Raw genomic sequence first — 19,973 nt, 5'->3', positions numbered from 1 at the left:
TCATAACAACACACAAAATGCATGTTAACTATTTTTTCTTTTCTTTCAATGCTGGCAAGGCCTATAGCTGTTGCTTGTCATGAATTGCACTTGAGAGTAGTGAACAATCAATCACATTTCTGTGAATCTGGAGTCACATCTCAGGCAGACTAGGTAAAGGTAAAACAGACCTTTCAGTCCAACTTGTCCATGCCGATCAGATATCCTAAATCTAGTCCCATTTGCCAGCATTTGGCCCATCTCCCTCCAAACCCTTCCTATTCATATACCCATCCAGATGTCTTTTAAATGTTGTAAATGAACCAGCCTTCACCACTTCCACTTCCTCCGGCAACTCCATGTACACACCACCCTCTGCATGAAAACGTTGCTCCTTAGGTCTCTTTTATATCTTTTCCCTCACTGTAAACCTATGCCCTCTGGTTTTGGACTCCCCCACCCTGCGGGGAAAAAAACTTGTCTATTTAGCCTAGCCATGCACCTCATGATTTTATTAAACCTTTACAAAGGTCACCCCTCAGGCCTCCAATGCTACAGAGAAAACAGCCACAGCCATAACTGATTTGTTTCATGATTGTCATTACTGAAACTATTTTTAATTCCTGACTTATTAATTGGATGCAAATTCTATGTGCAGCCACGGTGGGACTTGAACGTTTTTCCCAATGAATTTTAGCCCAGGCCTCTGGATTTCGACTCCAGTGATTTGTCCTCTATAATCTCCCTTTATTTCCATAGTTCCAAAAAACGAGCAAAATACAGATTTAAATAATTGATGTGCAAAACTGAGATCAATCATAATCATAGCACTGACATAAAGAAAACATGATCCTGACCAATGGTGTGCCTCAGGGATCGGTGGTGGGACTCCAATTATTTACAATTTATATAGATGATTTGGTGTTGGGGACCACATGTAGTGTGTCAAAGGTTGCAGATGACACTAAGATGAATGGCAGAGCAAAGTGTGCAGAGGACTGTAAAACTTTGCAGAGGAACATAAATACATTGACTTAGCAGGTAAAGGTCTAGCAGATGGAATACAATGTTAATAAATGTGAAGTCATCTATTTTGGTAGGAGTAATAGTAAAAAGTATTACTTGAATGGAAAAAGGTTGCAGCATGCTGCTATGCAGAGGGACCTGAGTATCCTTTTGATCGAATCACAGAAGGTTGGTCTGCAGCTACAACAAATAATTAGGAAGGCTAGTGGAATTTTGTCCTTCATTGCTAAATAGATTGAGTTTAAAAGCAGAGGGGTTACGTTGCAGCTGTACAAGGTGCTGGTTAGGCCACACCTGGAGTACTGTGCACAGTTTGGTCTCCTTTCTTGAGAAAGGGTGTACTGGCACTGGAAGGCGTGCAGAGAAGATTCACTAGGTTAATTCTGGAGTTGAGGGGGTTGGCTTATGAGGAGAGACTGAGTAGATTGGGATTATATTCATTGGAATTCAGAAGATTAAGAGGAGTACCATATAGAAACATATAAAATTATGAAGGGAATTGATAAGACAGACTTCGAGAGGATGTTTCCACTGGCAGGTGACACTAGGACAAGAGGGCATAGCCTCAAAATTAGAGGGAGCAGATTTAGGACAGAATCGAGAAGAAACTTCTTCACACAGAGGGTTGTTAATCTATGGAATTCCTTGTCCTCTGAAGTAGTTGATGCTACTTCAGTAAAAGTTTTTAAAGCTAAGATAATTTTTTTTAACAATAAAGGAATTAAGGGATATGGTGACAGCATGGGTAAGGGAATCGGAGTCCACGAAAAGCTTAGCTATGATCTTATTGAGTGGTGGAGCAGGCTCGAAGGGCCGGATGACCTACTCCTTCCCCTAGTCCTTTATGGTGTGTTCTATGACCACAGTTTTTCATACACACCTGACAGTGAGACTTCCAGTTGGATGGTAATAATGCCAGATGGATCCTTAAGTATTTGATAGCAAGATATTTCAGCTTTTTTGTGGTTATGATTTTTAAAGATCTTTTTACATGGACAATACAACTTGTGTCCACCAAGCCTCCATTTTTTGTCAGTGATTTAACTTTTTGCAATAGAAACATAAGTTAGGAAAAGTAGGCCATTCACTCTCGAGTCTTCCACGACTTAATAAGTTAGTGATCTGTTCAAGTTTTGAATATCATTTCCTAATTATTCCAGATAATCTTTGATTCATTTGCCTAACACGAACCTATCTAGAACCCATCTACCTTCACATTAAAAATATTCAAATGATCTGCCTTCTGGGGTTTTGATTGTTTTGACTCACACAGAGGAAACCATGCAACTAGTAGCCTTCAGAAACTTGATTACCCTGTAGTTGACCTTACATGTTCATCACAGGACGTAACATTTAATTGCTCTCAGGAGGTATTCATATACAGCAATAAACTTAAAGCAACAGTCTGAATTGAATAGAGCAGCCGAATGTATTACATGAACAATGATCCTATTCTTTATAAAACACATTAACCAATGAAAAATACATTGTCAAAAATAATCAAATAATGTAGCTCATGACAAAACTTGAGACTCAAAGACATTTTTATGTACAAGGGAGTTTAAATGAGCATAAGGAAACAAATTCTTTTAAAGTGTATTCAATACTAGCATCAATAATCTGATAAAATGGTTAAATCAACAGCAGCAGAGGTGTTAATACTTGTTTTGTACATTCTCTCTTTAGTATTCTTTCATAGAAAACAGACATTGTAAGGCTAATTTGTTCCCCATCCCCAAATGCTCTTGAAGATAATGATGAGTATGTGTTCTTGAATTACTGTGTCCATCTGATACAGGTACAACCACGGTACTGCTGAAAGGTCCAGAAATTTGGTGCTGCAATATTGAAGGAATAGCTACATAATTCTAAGTCAGGATGATACGGAACTTGGAGGTGAATTTGTGGGTGGTGGTGTTCCCATTCATCTGGCATTCTTGCCCTTCTAGTGGGTAAGCAGTATAGGAGAAAATGAGGACTGCAGATGCTGAAGATCAAAAAGTATGGTGCTGGAAAAGCACAACCAGTCAGGCAGCATCTGAGGAGCAGGAGAATTGACGTTTCAAACATACACCATTTATCAAGATGGTAAACAGCATAGACTTGCAAGTTGTAGTCAGCAGAACATTACCTTGCTGCTACTATGCAGAGATGCCAATTAAGTGGGATGTTTAATGGACGTGTTAAGCTTCTTGAGAGTTACACCCATCCAGTGATCAGAAAATATTTCAAAACACATAACTCACTTTCAGGCTGCCCAAAGCTTTTTCACTCATTCCCAGTCCCTAACCGATTCTCATTATCACTTTACTTGTGCACATTCTCCAGTCCTCAGGTTGTAATGCCATTGAAGGTCAAGGAGAGATGATTGGATTATCATGGTCATTATCAGACACTTGGGTCAGAACATGTCTTGCAACTTATCTTCAAGCATGAATGCTGTTCAGGTCTTACAGACGATACTAAATATTATATAATCTTCAGCAGATAGCCCCACTGGTGGCATTATGATGGAAGGTCATTAATGATGCAGCTGCTGGTTGGGTCCAAGACTCTACCTATAGAAAGAAGATGAATGGGTTTCATCATCTTCCCTTATGGTAGACATGACAAGGACCCAAGTCAGAACCAAATTGGATCATCAATAAGCAAGGTTTTGCTGTTTATTTGGGGTAATTCATTTTTGAAATAACTTCCATAATTGTATTTGCATAGCATTCTCTGGATCACATGGGACAGGGATCCACGGCATTCTTTCCAAGAATCATACACCCTTTCTTCTCATTCAGTGTACTGCAGATATTTTAATCACCCTTTTACAGATGTGTGGTCATACATTTCTGGAGAAGTGGGTCTTGAAGCTGGGCCTTCTGGCTCAAGGATAGAGACCCTGTCACTGCACCACAAAACCCTAAAATAGATATTTTTAATCAACCTGTTCAGACAGATCAAGACATCTCTGGAGCCAGTGGGATTTGAACCTATGCATTCCAGCCCAGAAGCAGGGACATAACAGGTTGGGTAATTAATTACTAATATTTGTATATAAGTTGGAGGTGAACAAATGGCATCCAAGATCATTTTAGGAGCATTTTCAATGTATTTGTCCTGTTTTATATTGAACTGACGTGTTATTTCTGTTCATTAAACAATTACTTGCAATAAATCAGTATACTAATGTGAACTGCAAAATTTAGGTGAGGTTTAATTTTGATTTGATACAAAAATTCAGTCTAATTTGCCAACTCTTTCAATGCACCCAGACCTGCTTATTTGCATTATAATCTAGAAGAGATACTTTTTTCTGCTCTGAAGATTGCTGATAGGCAATTGCTACAGATCAGTATTTTGTTTCAAAGCAATTGCTAATGAGTAAATTCAGTGGGAATGAAGTAATTAAACAAAAGCCAAGTGATTACGTGCAGAGGACAAGAGAGAAAAAAAAATTACATTTTTCCTGCTATTCTTTGCAGTCAATAACCTTACAGCAAATTAATCTTGTTTGCAGTGCTTTCTAGTCCACAGCATTGTGGGAACGTTATAATATTAAAAAGGAAATGGATGCATGGAGGTGCATTGTGACACAAGTCATTTTTTTGGCAACTGTGACACTCAACTTCATTCTCCAAACAGGAATATGCAATCAATCGAAGTATGAAGGGTAAAACATGCTGGAGGCTGGAAAAACACAGCAAGCCAGGCAGCATCAGGAGTTGGAGAAGTCAGACATTTCGGTATAACCCTTTTTTAATTTATTAGAATTATTTGAGGACATAATAAGCAGGATAAGGGCCAAGCAATGGATGTAATAACTTTGGATTTTCAGAAGGCATTTGATAAGGTAGTATATTAGCATGAAGAGAGGATTAGCTAACTAATAGAAGATGGAGTTGGAATAAGGGGCATTTTCTGGGTAGCAACCAGTAACTAGTAGAGTATCATAGGGGTCAGTGATCGAACCACAATTATTTACAATACAGTGACTTCAATGACGAAAGAGGACGTATTATCGCCAGGTTTGTGGATGACACAACAATGGAAAGGTGAGGATGACAAAATCTGCAGAGGAATATAAGCAAACAGTCAAAAACTTGGAATGTGGAATATAATGCAGGGAAATGAGGGATTACCCACTGTGGCAGGAAAAAGAGGGGCTGAATATTATTTAAATGGAGAAAGCTACAGAACAGAATAATAATTTGGGAGGCCGCGTCCATTAATCACTAAAAAACTAGCATCCAAGTTCAGCAGATACTATGAAAAGCAAATGGAATGTTAACCTCTATTTAAAAGGGAAGAGTGCAGTATAAAAGTATGGAGGGTTTGCTAAAACTATACAAGGCATTAGTTAGACCACAGCTGGAATACTGTCAACAGTTTTGGCTCCTTGTCTATGATTTACCAGCTTTGGAGGCAGTCAAGAGAAAATTCACTGGGCTGACCCAGATAGAGGGATTCTCATATGACAACAGGTTAAATAGGTTAGGCGTGTACTCATTTGAATTTAGAAGAATGAGGTGCCTTCTGAAAATCCAAAGTTATCCAAACATACAAGGTTCTTAAACAAGGACTTGACAGAGTTCTGTCAAGATTGGGTCATTAAGTATATTCAAAGCTGAGATTGACAGATTTTTCATCAGTAAGGGAATCAGAAGATCTGATGGGCTGAATGGCCTATGTCTTATCTAACAAAGTAGAAATTGCAAATAAAAAACAACAGTTTAGTGACAAACAGAACAATATCCGAGCTTAGGCTGATAAAATTGCAAACTATTTGTGCCACACAAGACAATCTAACCTTCACTTTTCATGGCATTAATCTTGGGAGTCCCCCACTATAAATATCTTGGGGATCACCATTCAACGGAAACAGGACTAGCCACACAAGTACTGCGGCTACAAGATCAAGCCAAAGATTAAGAATTCTGCACTAACTCACCTTGTGAATCTCCAGAGCCTGTCCACCATTTACAAGGCATGAGTGTGATGGAATACTCCCCACTTTCCTGGATGGGTGCAATTCCAACAATGAAGAAACTGGATGCCATAAAAGGAGAAAGCAGCACACTTTATTGACACCATATTCACTTCCTTCAGCACTGAAGTGCAGTAGCAGCAGTGTGTACCATCTACAAAATGTACTGCAGAAATTCACCAAAGCTCCTTAGACAGTACCTTCCAAACCCACAGCCACCCCATCTATAAGGACGAAATGCAGCAGAAAAATGGGAACATCCATCTGCAAGTTCCTCTTCAAACCATTCACCATTTAGAAATATATCCTATTCTTTCATTGTGGCTAGGTAAACTCCTGGGATTCCCTCCCTTAAAGTATTCTGGGTACTTAGACCCAAATGAATTACAGCAGTTCAAGTAGACATCATACCCCAACCTTTTCAGGGGCAACTGGAATGGGCAAGAAACACTAGTCTAGCCAAACCCCACATTCCCTGAAAGGACTAGCAAAAAAAAAATACGAGTATTAGAATTGCACTCTAATCATAAACAGGTTATTTTGGAGTCTGACCCATGCCAATGGGAAGACTGGAGAATTCCACTTTACATTAAATAGAAACTGATAAATTGTCATAATCTAGCACCAGGATTGCCAAATTTTGCTGATTATCATCCAAGGTTTCACCACCAACTTGCTCAATTACACAGTCATTTCTCTCCCCAACCCAAACTCCAGTAGTTTGCATAAATAAACAAGAATTGAAATAAAGCATAAAATCATCACATTTAACTCTACATTATGTTCTCTTCCTCCCCGCCCTTTCCCCGAACTGCACAATCCATAAGGTTGCTCACATTGAGTTTGAAGCATGATCTCCAATTCCTGGAGACTCAGATGAAGGTATTGGAGTAGTGATTATGTTGCTGGACTAGGAAACACAAAACTTCAGGCAAACATCTTCTGGAGACATTGCTTTGAATCTCACCATGGAAGTCAGCGAAATTTGAATTCAACAAAATCCAGTCTAAAAAGCCAGCCCAATATTCTGGCCCACATTGCTGTGAACCTGGAGTCAATGTGGTCGATTCATAAATATCTTGATCAAGTACGGCTGGTTAATAAATGTTGACCTCACCAACAACACTCACATGCTACAAATAAATAAAACAATCTTAGAGGGTTGACAATCATATCAGATTGAGGCAGGTTGATTGGCTGTTTCACCAATAACTGTCTCATGTTTTTGCAGTTTGCTCCAATTGTGTATTTTACAAAACACATTCTTCAAACATTGTGGTGTGTATAGCAGAGTTTACTTTAATTAATTTTGAGATACACTGACTGTGCATGCAAAATGAGCTTAATCAACCCTAGATATGTTGTGAAACAATACCTCAAAATAAAAGCTCCATTTGCTGGGAGTTGCATAGTTTACATTTCTCAGCTCTTAACAAATAATAGGCTCCAATTTGTTCAAATGCTTCAGAAACAAATTAACAAGGTTTGAAAATGTTCATGTTTTGAAGCATTGGCTGGTTAATTTATTACAAAGCAGAATAACTTGTTTCGGACTGACTATTTTGGAAGTTCTTGGTTTTGGGGCGGGGGGGGAGGTGTGGCTGGGGAGAAAAAAAAAGAACTTTTGACTCAGACTTAAGAGTTGCAGGTAATGCACTTGAAGAATGGTATTTTCTCAAGATAAGCAATTCATGATTGTGGCTCTAAAGCTCTAGATCCGGAATGTCACTCTACAAGATTAAGACTGCTGAATGCATTTCATATGGGACTGTGGTAGGATACCAGTTACATTAGATAGATTACCTACAGTATGGAAACAGGCCCTTCGGCCCAACAAGTCCACACCGATCCTCCGAATCATAACCTATCCAGACCCATTCCCCTACCCTATATTTACCCCTGACTACTGCACCTGACACTATGGGCAATTTAGCACGGCCAATTCACCTGGCCTGCACAGCTTTGGATTGTGGGAGAAAACTGGAGCACCTGGAGGAATTGGTTCCATTGGTATTGAAAGTATTAGAATCTGCAACTGAGGTCAATACCCAAACCCTTACATAAGTAGTAATACCAATGAATTTGCCCATGTGGGAATGAATAATGTCTAGAACAAGAAGTAGATTTGACATTATCAGAAAATTAGCACAATATATGGGTATGTATCTTCAAGACCAGAATGTAGTACAAAACTTTTTTTATTGGTTTTCAAACCATTTACAAAACTTCAACAATATCTGTGAGCACTTTTAATAAGAAAAAAAACTAAGCTGAAATACTATTCCAACATTATTGCACTACTGATTTTCTCCAGCAGTACAATAGACAAACATCATTTTAAAAAAAAAATGTTCTACACTAAATAAAATTGTGGTACAGGCAAGCATTATCTTGTGATGTAGAAAGGAGTTGGGTGGGTGTTTGCTATTTATAGTAACTTCACAATGTGCATTAGTTATGATTGCTGAAACCAGTTCCTTCTCATCAGCTCATTTTCATAATGGCAATTACTTTGCAAAAGCATACGTATAGCAAATTACTGTAGGAACTTCTTCCACAATATTTTACCAAATACTAATGTTCAAAATCAACCGAACAAAACTGAAAACTGAACATATTCAACAATGCTTCTAGGTGAATTAGTAAACTTCCAAAAAGGTACATAACAACATGTAATATGTATAACTGCGCATTCCTGGCTGTTAAAGAACCAGATTCATTTCAGCAAAAAGTGGTTACAGGAATATACCTAGCACTGTACAATATAATCCAACAACACACATGCACACCTGTGATCATTTGTTAACATAGTGAAGCAAACTGAACTTTAAAATTTTCATCCTGTTTTAATATTCTCATACAAGAGAATCAAGTAAAACAATTATCTCATTGAGATCAATGTACATTGCTACATAAAACAATCAAGATCTGTCACGTCGCAGATGACATTTCACTTCTTGTATATTGACTCATTTCCTAAAACTTTATCAAATGAAAGTTTTGTTGCCTGTGACTATTATCATTTGTCCTAAGAGATGTGCCAGGCCAGAAACTCCCTTTAAGCATCTAGTGCAAAAATAATCAAAATGTCCATTTTACTTGGAATTGAATACAAACATCTATTTTAAAATACATCTCCAATTATACTTAAGGTGCAAACGCATGTTTAAAATTTTTACTGCAATATTGTTGTGCAGTGGTAATTTCAACACTGATTGAGCTGGACCAAGCAAATTCAGCTGTACTACACTGGCCAGCTCGGATCGACTGGACCACAACTAATCAACATCTCGAGGAAAGCAGACATCTGTAAAGAGTTAAAATATTGATGAAACCGCTGAAACAATGAATCAGAAGAAATTGAGCAACCACAAGTTAACCTGAAAGGATATAACTGATGACAAGTTACTTAAATGATTATTTTTATGTACTACCTAACATACTCATTAAAGAAAAAATGATTACCCTAAAAGATGCAATTATACAACAGATACAGGATATCAGAACTTAACATTTTAAAGTTTTCATTAAGATTTTCTAATGCACCCAATTGGCTAGTCCCGACACATGCAGAGCTGGAGTTTCATAGAAAACATTTAAAATACCTTTAAAAACCAAATAAAACAGTAATGTCTGGTATTGCATGTAACCACTGCATGTAATTATCTGAAAGATCTATTTTAATTTGAACAGAATGCACTGGCCATCTCAAGCATTTTCATCACTGGATCCAAGCTATCATCTCCAGGTGGTTTCACCTGTTGCTTCAAAGTACACTTTTCAGAAAAGTACACCACAGATCCTATTTAAAAAACTGTGGTTTTCACAGATTAACATAAGCTTTAACATATCCAAAAAGAGTGATATTGTTAATCTTTTAGTATCAAATAACAAGTCAAAACAAGCTTAATTTTAGCGGAAGTTATCAGTATTTATATGCTGAATAACAAACACTAAAGTTCTGACCAAAGACAAACTACATTGGATGGATCCAAATTGCTCGTGATAATGTTACAAAGTGCATAAAAGGTGATTCTTCTATTATTGACTAAAAATAATTGCTGTGCCAACTACGTAGGGAAACAAATTTTGACAGCATAATGAGCAAGAATTACATTGTCCTTTTATATACTCTTCTGCTGCTTTTAGCAAGAAATAATTTTTTTTGGTTATGTTCCACAATCATATGTGATTGCCGCATTTCTCTTTTTACAACACAATGCTATGGGAAAAATACTTGAGGTGCGAAGAATATCAAAAACCATATTGTATGGAATACAGCTGTGCTCAAATTGGTTAATTGGTTACAAAGCATTTTCTTTTACATCAAATTAGATTTGAGTAGTTTTTTTTGTAAACATTAGTAAAGTTAGAGCGGAGACATGGTAGTGCACTGAGAGTTTACAAATACACAAACATTTCTGGACGTCATTCCAGTCACCTGTTTAATCAAAGTATTAGCTTGCTTAAAACAATGGTCAACAATTCTGTTAGAATTTCGAAGAAACGATATATATCAACAATAAACAATATGTTTAGGCTCTGTATATACATTATTGAAATTCAAAACTCAAAATTGGGATCATTCAAATATTTAATGTATTCTTACGCTCCTCTATATTTTTTGACTCAAGAAGAAACAAACAGCAGAGATAAAATATGTATTGTTGACCCATGTAATTAATATTAATTTTGATGCCTAATGTCTAGCTGAAATATAGGCGCTAAGGAAAATGATAATATGCTTCAAAAGTTATTAGCATGACCAAAGCAAAAAGGGCTTCAGAATTCATAGACAGAAATTAGAAAGCAAGAGAAGGAAAATATATTATCTAGTGAGAATAACAGTAAATCAAGTTTTTAAGTTTTGTTCAAATCCATCAATGCAAAGAAGTAGTAACATTGACAAGAACTTTCAGAAATACAGTGGAAAATGATATGTTGGGTAAAATGTAAAAACATTTCAGATACTGTACTGGTGCTTTGAGACTTATTTGCAAATTTTAATTTCTTTGATCTCAACCTTGTTATTAAAAAAAAGGAAGCAAAACGGATACCACTTTTGCTACCTCTTGTTTGGTTTTGGAAGGATGTCTGGGAAGGAAGGTGGAAAAGATATAGACGATGATAGAACAATGATAGGAAAGGGAAAAATAGTCACTGTATATAAAATTAATCACATAACTGTAATTATTTAAATGTATATTTTGTTGAATCATGATTCTGAGGTTATAGATGTCATGAACACTATTTGTTCGAGTGTTAGAAATGCAATTTATTAAGTCACACCAATCACAATTGACAAAAAGAAAGAGTTAAGGTTCCTGTACTACACATCTACTTCTGCAGACTTGTTTTTCAGTTTCTATCGGTGTAAATCTGAAATTTACTGCAGGGTTGACACATTTCTTCACTGTCATTATTTCTGATCTCTGTGGTTGCATTCATGATTGACAAATGACTATAAACAATTGAAGTAGAACAGAAATAAACTGTTTTCAAATGATTGTTTGAAAATTTTTAGGAACATGTCTTTCATTCCATCAACACAACACAGTGGTTTCAAATAAAATTGAGAAACCAAAAAAAGTCAATGGCCAAAAATCTAATTTCATAATATCAACTATAATTTGATTAAGACAAATTGCCTGACAAAACCAGATATCACCAAGTGTCACACTAGCATCTTCAAAAAATATTTAATATTTCCCTTAACTGTCATTAAGCAAGCAGACAAAATTCAGTTTAAGTTCTGACTTAAGAATTTTGAAATTACTGACTGTATTTGATAATATGCTATAAATCAGCAAAGGGTGAACTGTTGCTCACATGGCTTCACCTAGAGCAGAAATATCAACATTTAAAATGAATTTATAATGAAGTTTAAATTAATTTTAAAAGATTAAACAAAGAACTGTGGACGCTGGAAATCTGAAATGCAGAGTGCCAGAGAAATAGCAGCATCTGTATTGAGAAAATGTTTCTCTCTGCAGATGCCACTAGTTCTTAGTTGCTCCAGAGTACAGTTTTGTTTTAGAAAGATAGATTGGAATAGAGCACCATCTTATGGCCACACATGTGCATAAATTGAACTGCACGAGAGTTCAAATAGAGATTTTCAGGACAAGTCCATGTTTTGAAATTGATTTTTTATCAAAACTCTATTCGTCCTATGAGAAAAACTTTGGATGGCTAGAAGTTGCTAACAAATGTTTATCAGCACTTGTTTCACTGCTCATTGCAGAGATTGTGTTTGAATTCCATACGCCCCAAATTAAGGTGCAAGGTTAAAAATATTTATATAACTAGAATAAAATTCTGATGGTTAAGAATGTTAGTTAATATTAGAAAAGATTTGGTGCCACTGACTAGCAATCCTGTAATCAAAATTTCAGTTTGTGTAGAATTGTTAAAATGATAAATTTCCAAATTCTTATTTTAGTTATGCTTCATATATTTAGTCAGAACTAAAATGGAATATAGGTTTTTAATAACCATAGTTACACACATTAGGTAGTCAGAGTTCTCTATAACAGACTACATTTTTGGGAAATGGATTAAGTATGTCAGCACTGTGCAAACTGGCAGAATCAATAAAATTCAAATAAAATCAATTTTTATAAATTGCAACAGAAAGGTTTGGGAAACATTACAATTCCAAGTGTTCATCAAGTCCTAGCACAACTGCTAAATTGTGAATTTTGTGGAAGTGCTAATTACTTGCGATCATTAAAATTTATACAGATATTTGTCACAAACCTATCAAGGTGGCCATATTATTAAACTTGTAAAATATTTAATTTATTGAAACTAGAGTTCTGGCAACTGTGATTCTTTTTTCACATTTCCAATTTTTCATGGAATACTTAGAGGCTTAATATTTGGAAATAAAACTTCTATCAGTGTTGTTTAAAAATTCTTTTACAGTTTGCCGATCATTTGTTTAAAGTGCTTAGCTATTGAATCAGATGATCGATAATCTATGTATTGGGAAATATACATTAGATAAATTGTTACTGGGATCAAATTACATAAATTTATTATGGACTTTGTCATAGCATTAGTTTTTCTTCAACATTCTGATTTTCCAATCAAATCTCCATCCTATTTCTTAAAGTGACTTCGTATCTGGTTACGATTCCATGCTTTATGAAGCGCTCAGGTTATCTTAAGTAAATTGATATTCTCCAGGTGAAAGTTTGGATTAAGATGGCTATTAACTGTGAGGGGCAGTCAAACTCAATCCACTTTCCAAAAATTTAGAAGTTCCAGTGAATGCTCCATGGATTAATGCAATGTGATGTAGAACTTTACGATTCAAAAAGGTTTAAGATTAAAATTAGTTATTTATGCTTTTAACCATTCTCAGTTAAGAAAGAAAAATACTGAAATATACACAACTACATCCAGCAAAAACACTAAATTGCATTCAGAAGCCTATTCGATTTCCCACCATCTACTTTAGAGATGTAGCCAACCAGAAAAGTAAAAAACATTTATTTCATCTGAGAACATTTGGTGCTTTGTGCCCAACTAATCTCTCCGAAAAAGTGTGATCTACTTAGCATCATTTTCCTAATATTCTTCACTTCTTAGTAATTCTTGTTCAATAATTTATCCTTTTCTCTTTTAAAAGAGATTATGGATTATCTTTGCACTATTGTTTTTAATGGGGCATTCCAAGCTTAACACTGAATTAGGCAAAACCTACAACACAGAAATACGGCATTCAATTCAACATGTCTGCATTGTATTTATTGTCAACATGCTCAATCTATTTCCCTATTTCTATATTGCTTCTACTCAGATCAAAATTCTTCTAATCGCTACTTACATTGTAAAACGTATATTTCAGGATCATATTCTATTTAATATTTATCTGAAGCACAATCAGGAAAACTTGTGGATTTTGATTAGATATATTCTCAAGGGGGAGAAAATGGTTGATAAAATTATACCAGAGACTAATTAAAACCAATTCCTTTTTGAATATAGTGAGTTTCTTCTGAGTTTATTCAACAATATTCTACTGTCAGATGTTTTAACTCATTCCCTGCTGTGTGCGAGATACTGTCCAGGAAAATATAATTTCATCCTTTTAGGAGTATGTTCTGCAATGAAAAAATACGTGCAACTTCTAGTTTTCTTCTCTTTTGAAGGTTTTAACATTCAGGTATTTTGATACATTTTCCCTTTCTTTTGGGCACATGATGAAAATAATTTTCCAGGTGATAGCCTTCTATTTAAAATACTTATTACAGCGTATTTTTTAAAACAAAGAAATAGATCTGTTGTATTTTTAAAAGAGGTCTCCCATTGACTTTGTGTATTTTAGACTCTCAGCAACGAGTTTAATGTATTATTTTTAGTGCACTTGTTAATGAGTTTGTGTTCAATTCCTGTATGCACTATTTCAATAGAGTTGCTTACCTATTTAATATAAATGAGTTTAATACTGCAGAGGAATTTAACAAGCAAGAACAAGTTAATGACTCTAAAGGAACATCAAAAAGGGATAAAACACAACGCATATGCTGTCATATCTAAATTACAAATTTAAGGGTTTGTATATTCCATGTTAAAAGATAATCCTACAATGCTGACAACTGAAGAAATGTATCTGACTTAACTGTCACATAACTCAAAATGCCAAAAGGTAGACAATTCTCCACTTTTACTGCAGTTTCCCAATGACTTCTCACTAATGTTTTGTCCATTAAAGTCAGTATCTCCATCAACCTCGAATTTTGTGATTAGCTTTAGCTGTTTGAGTGATCTCATGAATGAAGAATGTATCCTATGTTTCCTTTCTTGTTGTTGCAGAACTTCTTGTACATGTTATGTTCCAGATCCCACCGAGTAAAATTAAGCAGAGAACAAAAACAACAAAAGGAGACTTTAATATCCATATATAAACAGCTTCTTTCAAGAGTTATTGAAAATTCAGTAGAAAACACATTGCAAACCAAATGGATTAACTTAATGTGCAGGATAACAGTAGCTACATTTCACACTATGACTAGTTTTTTTTAATATTGGACTGAACTTAGAGTCAGCAAAATCATATAGTGAATATTAAAGTCAGAAGGGCAATGAGTTAAAATGTTTCTGTACACAAGATAAACTAAACTGAATAAGATTGAAATCTCACCACTGATCTTAAAAAGACTAACTGCATTTACGTTTTACAAGAGCAATCCACCTGAGACAGACTAGCTTATAAATGAACCCATTTGCATAATGGGATAACATACATACAGGAAGATGTCAGATACTGGCACCTAAAATAAAATTATGGACACAAGATTATTGAATGCCAAGTATATAAAAAGTTGGTTTTCTCCTGTAACACCATTTTGTTTTTAAGGAAAGAATGTTTCTCTTAAGGCAGGCACATCTATTAGGTCAAATAGGATGTGTCAAAAAATTAAGTGTGTGCTATATGTTTAACAGTACTCTTTGATTTAACCTAACATTTCAACCGCAGGATGATCTTTACTTTCCATCCAGTCAAAACCTGAAGACTGCATGGAATTCATGGACTCATTACAGATTTGCTGGAACACTGCATCATCATTCAATTCCTCCAGTGTAGTATCAACATCTTGTCCCTGTTGTTTACTTGGGTCAAACAGCAGATTTGTGTCTAAAGTGCTCAAATCATTTATGCTGCCTGAAAACTCCGTGGACAACCTGAGATCACTGGAGAAATCAGAGGCAACATTGAGATCTGATGTTACTTGACCAACCATTTGCTGGTTTGGTTGTAGGCTGTCTTCAGCCAGAAAGTCTTTGACTGTACTGGTGAAATCCAATGATTGCTCCCGAGCTTCTGTTTGTGCTTGATTATCCTCAGAAATATAACCCAACTGATCATTATTGGTGTGTTTTATGAGGTAACTAGGCTTCTGGAATTCAAAAACAGAAGTGCTTGAACTAATCATTGGTTGCTGGTTGGCACTACCACAATTAGATGTTGTCTCCAATATCTGAGTAAGATTCATCCTTGCTGTATAATTGGAGGGTAGATTGTTTATTCCTAGACCTCTGACTGCATCATCACTGTCTGAATCAAGTTTGCTTAACAACACATTTGTAATTTTCTTAGTGTTGGCTTGCTTCTGGTAAGATGGGAAAGGAGTCTGCATCATAACAGACAAAGGGACAGACTGGCTTCGTTGAGCCATACTGTTGGCACTGTTGTCCGAAAGACTGTTAGCAAATGTATTATGAACTTCAGGTGTTACTGGGCTTCCAAAAGATGCCAAACTTGTTCTTGGCAAGTTAATCACAGGAGTTAAAGTACTTCCACTAAGATTACGCTGACGATGAACAGCAGGACTGACACTGCGACACCTAAAATTACTGATTAATGAATGCATTCCTTTGTTATCAAGTGGTGCTGGAACTGCAAAACCCTCCTGCTTATTGCCATTAGCCACTGACACTGCCTGGTGTGCTACAGGTGAAACTGGAGTCAAACGACCCAACTGAGCATCATGATGCCTGGACTGTAACTGCATGGCATTATGGTGATATGACTGCATTGTTTGTCCAGGAACCGCAAAGGCATGTGGCTTTCTAAAGTGGTCCTCAGCCAGCTCCTGATAACTGGGAAGAATACCAACACCATTGTTAGAAACTGCAGAGTTGCTTACTCCAGTGTTGTATCCATTATTCATCCATTCAATTTTTGTCTTGTCTGGGTGAGTGGCCATGGGCCTCTGCATTGGTTTAACGGGACTGCTAGAAATAACACTGGCATCTTGGTATGCCATACTGGAGCTTATGGGAGTAAAAGCAAAAGGATTTCTGCATTCAACAGGGCTAGGAGGCACACTGCTGCTACAATTTGAATGAGGAGTGCCAATTGGTGTATGCCTACTGCTGCCAAGCGCACTATCTACAGGCGTTGTTTGAGCCATTCTGGAATTTGGACTTGAACAACTTTGAGAGCCAATCATCTCTGACGTAGGTGTTGGATTAGGTGTAGGAGTTGGTGTTGGTGTTGGTGTAGGAGTTGGGGTTGGAGTGCCACTGCTATGGATTGGATGATAGAATTGTCCAGCTTGATGAGATGACAGTATCGTACTTTGACCTGTTGTGGAATGAGCAGATATTCCCAAACCAGTTCCATAACCAACATTCATAGACATTTGCTCTTCAAATAATACTAATTCTTCTACAATACTGTCCTGTGTAAGATCTTCATCAAACTGAAAGTAGTTTTCATTGTTTTGTGAACCTGAAGGTGCAAGCTCCATCAAATTATCCTGCAGAGGTAACTGGTTTGATAGCGTTGCTTGATTTAGGTCTTGTAATTGAATTGATGTAGAACTTTGTAGCTGGTTCTGATTCTGCATTTGCTGATCATAAGACTGTTGATCCAACCCATTATGTTGTCCTGGCTCCCACTTAGACACCTGATAATCAATGGTCCCTGAATTCCCAGTGACATTAGCATTTAAAACTTGCGGTCCTTCTGCAGTCCCAAAACAGTGGTGATCCTTTTTGATATGCTGCATGTCAGTATGATTGGTGGTTGGCTTTGTACTTGTGTTTCCATGCAAACTGGTTGAATCCATTTCCAAGTCTATTGTTTTGTTTTCTTTAAAGGTATTTGTTTGTTCTGCAGTAGTCTGTGGATAATCTAAGGTCACTACTTGAATATTAGATGAAGGATTTGCTAATATACGGGTTATTCCTGTTGCATTCAGTTTAACAGTAACTTTACCAGGTGTTTGAACCACTGCTGTCGCATTCTCGCATTTTACTGGTAAAACTGCAGTTGGTTTTGGAGATGTCATTACTATAGTGCCATGGCAGGCCTTCTGATGTTCTACACTAGTTACAGTGCGTTCTACAAGTAGAGCTTTCTTCACAGGAGTCACCTGTGGTTCAAATGCAGAAGTTGAGGGAGAACGTTTTCTTGGACTTTTTGGACATAGCCCATTGTCTTTATGAGACCTGGCAGTATCAGTAATGGATTTTGCATTAACGCTGGTGTTTGTGAAATTTGAAGTAGAGGAAACAGAAAAAGCATTTTGGTTATTTCCTGCTATCGAAATGGTCAGATTATCATTATGTACAAATTTCCCTTCATTTTTGGTCTTTCTTACTTCAATTTTCTGACCATTACAGACTTTTGCTGTCTTCTCATTAGCTGTTTTCCCATTTGATGGCTTCACTTTCACAATAGCTTCACTATTATTTTTCTGCCCACAAGGTGAGTAGCCAACTGTTCTTTTAGGATCCTTCATGTGACTTAAATTCTCGTGGCACTGAATCTGCTTTTCATCACTTGATATTGATTCATGTTCAGATTTAATTATCTCTGCAGTAGGTGTGGTTGTAACGTAACTTGTTTTGGTGCCTGCAGCAGGAAGACAAGAAGTTGAGCCACCCCTCAATGTTGGAGTTTTCAATTTGTCTGTTGTTCCAGTATTATTACTTGCTGATGATGTAGGTTTGGGAGATGTGCCAGTGTTAGGAGGAAGAGATATTGCTGCCATCTTTACCATATTCAGTGGGCTTGCGTGGGACGTTCCACAAACAACACTTTTAATTGGACTTCCAGCCAAAAGAACTGTAGTTGGAGAATTAAGGGTAAGTGTGCTGGTTGAGGCTGGTTTAGGCAAAATTTGATGATAACGAGGTCTTGAGCGATCATTCTGTGGACTGGCAGGCACATTTTGGACAGTCTTCTGCTGCTGTTTGACTGACTGCATGTGTTGTGCAACAACTTGAACATTCAAAGGAAGGACCTTGCTATCTGATGAGCCTAATGGACTCGGTGACGTCATCATCTGTCTGCTTCTTTGCATCTGAAAAATTGAACACAGAAGACCTATAAAAATTATATATAAACCTATTTGCAAGTGCCTCAGCTGGAAGCTAGTGTTGTTTTACTTGTACCTTACCGAATGTAAACAGAAGACTAATACCAACAGTTTTGATACATAATACTTTACACATTAAAGGAAAGTAGTAACGAATAGGGTAAATAATCCAAATAAACTAAGGTACAAAGATTCAATTTTTATTTCCAGAGATGAAATCTATCTAATTCAGTATATGTTTTTTTTTAAAAGGAAATTCAAAGTTATCAATACCAATCTTATTCACTGGAGAATTAATTTTCAGCAAAAAAATTCTAGTTCTGATCTGTTATAGGGATGATATTAAGCTGGAGAGGATTCATAAGTGATTTACCAGGATGCTGCTGGTGATAGAGAGTTTGAGCTATAAAGAGAGACTGGAAAAGGCTGGGACTTTTCTTCACCAGAACACACAAAGTTGAGAGGAGACCTTAAGAGATTTATAAAATAATGGGAGGTATAGATATGATGAATGGCAGGTGTCTTTTCCCTAGCATGGGGGATTTCAGGACGAGGGGGCATATTTTTAACGAGAGGAGGAAGATTTTAAAAGAGACACGAGAGGCAATTTTGTTTGTTTAAAACAGTGTAGTTTGTGGGTGGAATGAACTTCCAGGGGAAGTGATGGATGCAGGTACGGTATAATGTTTAAAAGACATTTGGATAAGTACATGACTAAGAAATACTTAGAGGGATATGGGCCAAGCACAGGCAAATAGGACTACTTTAGGTTGGAATTAAGGTCAGCATGGACTGGTTGGACTGAAGGGTCGGTTTCTGTGCTCAATGACTATGACTACTAGGGAACCGGATGTGCACAAAGTCATTTCTTAACACAGAACACTATATTCCTTCTCCTCAATAGCATGCTTATAAGGAATCAACTATCTTGGAATCAGAAGAGAACCAAGCTACAATGAAAAAAATACATTGGATTTTTCCCTATTTCAAGATACAAAGCTAAATGTTTATATTTGGTGACAACATTAATAGCATTTGGTACCAAACCAAAATACTTGCATTGATGTAATACCATTTAAGGCCATGTAAAGCAAATTTCATCAATTAACTATTTTGGAGATACTTGTGCATCAAAATGTCTCTTAAAGGACAAC

The 19,973-nt window shown here is 36.5% G+C and overlaps 1 protein-coding gene across 1 annotated transcript in view; it reads right to left on the bottom strand.

Moving 5' to 3' along the window:
- Positions 1–8,160: 8,160 nt before the first annotated feature.
- Positions 8,161–19,973, bottom strand: part of LOC122541026 (DNA-binding protein RFX7-like) — an 89,093-nt gene continuing 77,280 nt past the window's right edge. The window contains exon 9 of the mRNA XM_043677482.2: positions 8,161–18,804. Within this exon, the coding sequence (XP_043533417.1) occupies positions 15,445–18,804 (3,360 nt within the window). The 3' untranslated portion in view covers positions 8,161–15,444. The remainder of the gene's footprint in view (positions 18,805–19,973) is intronic.

This window comes from Chiloscyllium plagiosum, unplaced genomic scaffold (assembly GCF_037043375.1).
Source record: "Chiloscyllium plagiosum isolate Xiang-an unplaced genomic scaffold, Cpla_swu_hap1 HiC_scaffold_39, whole genome shotgun sequence".
Classification (NCBI taxonomy): domain Eukaryota; kingdom Metazoa; phylum Chordata; class Chondrichthyes; order Orectolobiformes; family Hemiscylliidae; genus Chiloscyllium; species Chiloscyllium plagiosum.
The sequence above is the reverse complement of the archived record's forward strand: the minus strand, read 5'-3'. Positions and strand labels throughout refer to the sequence as shown.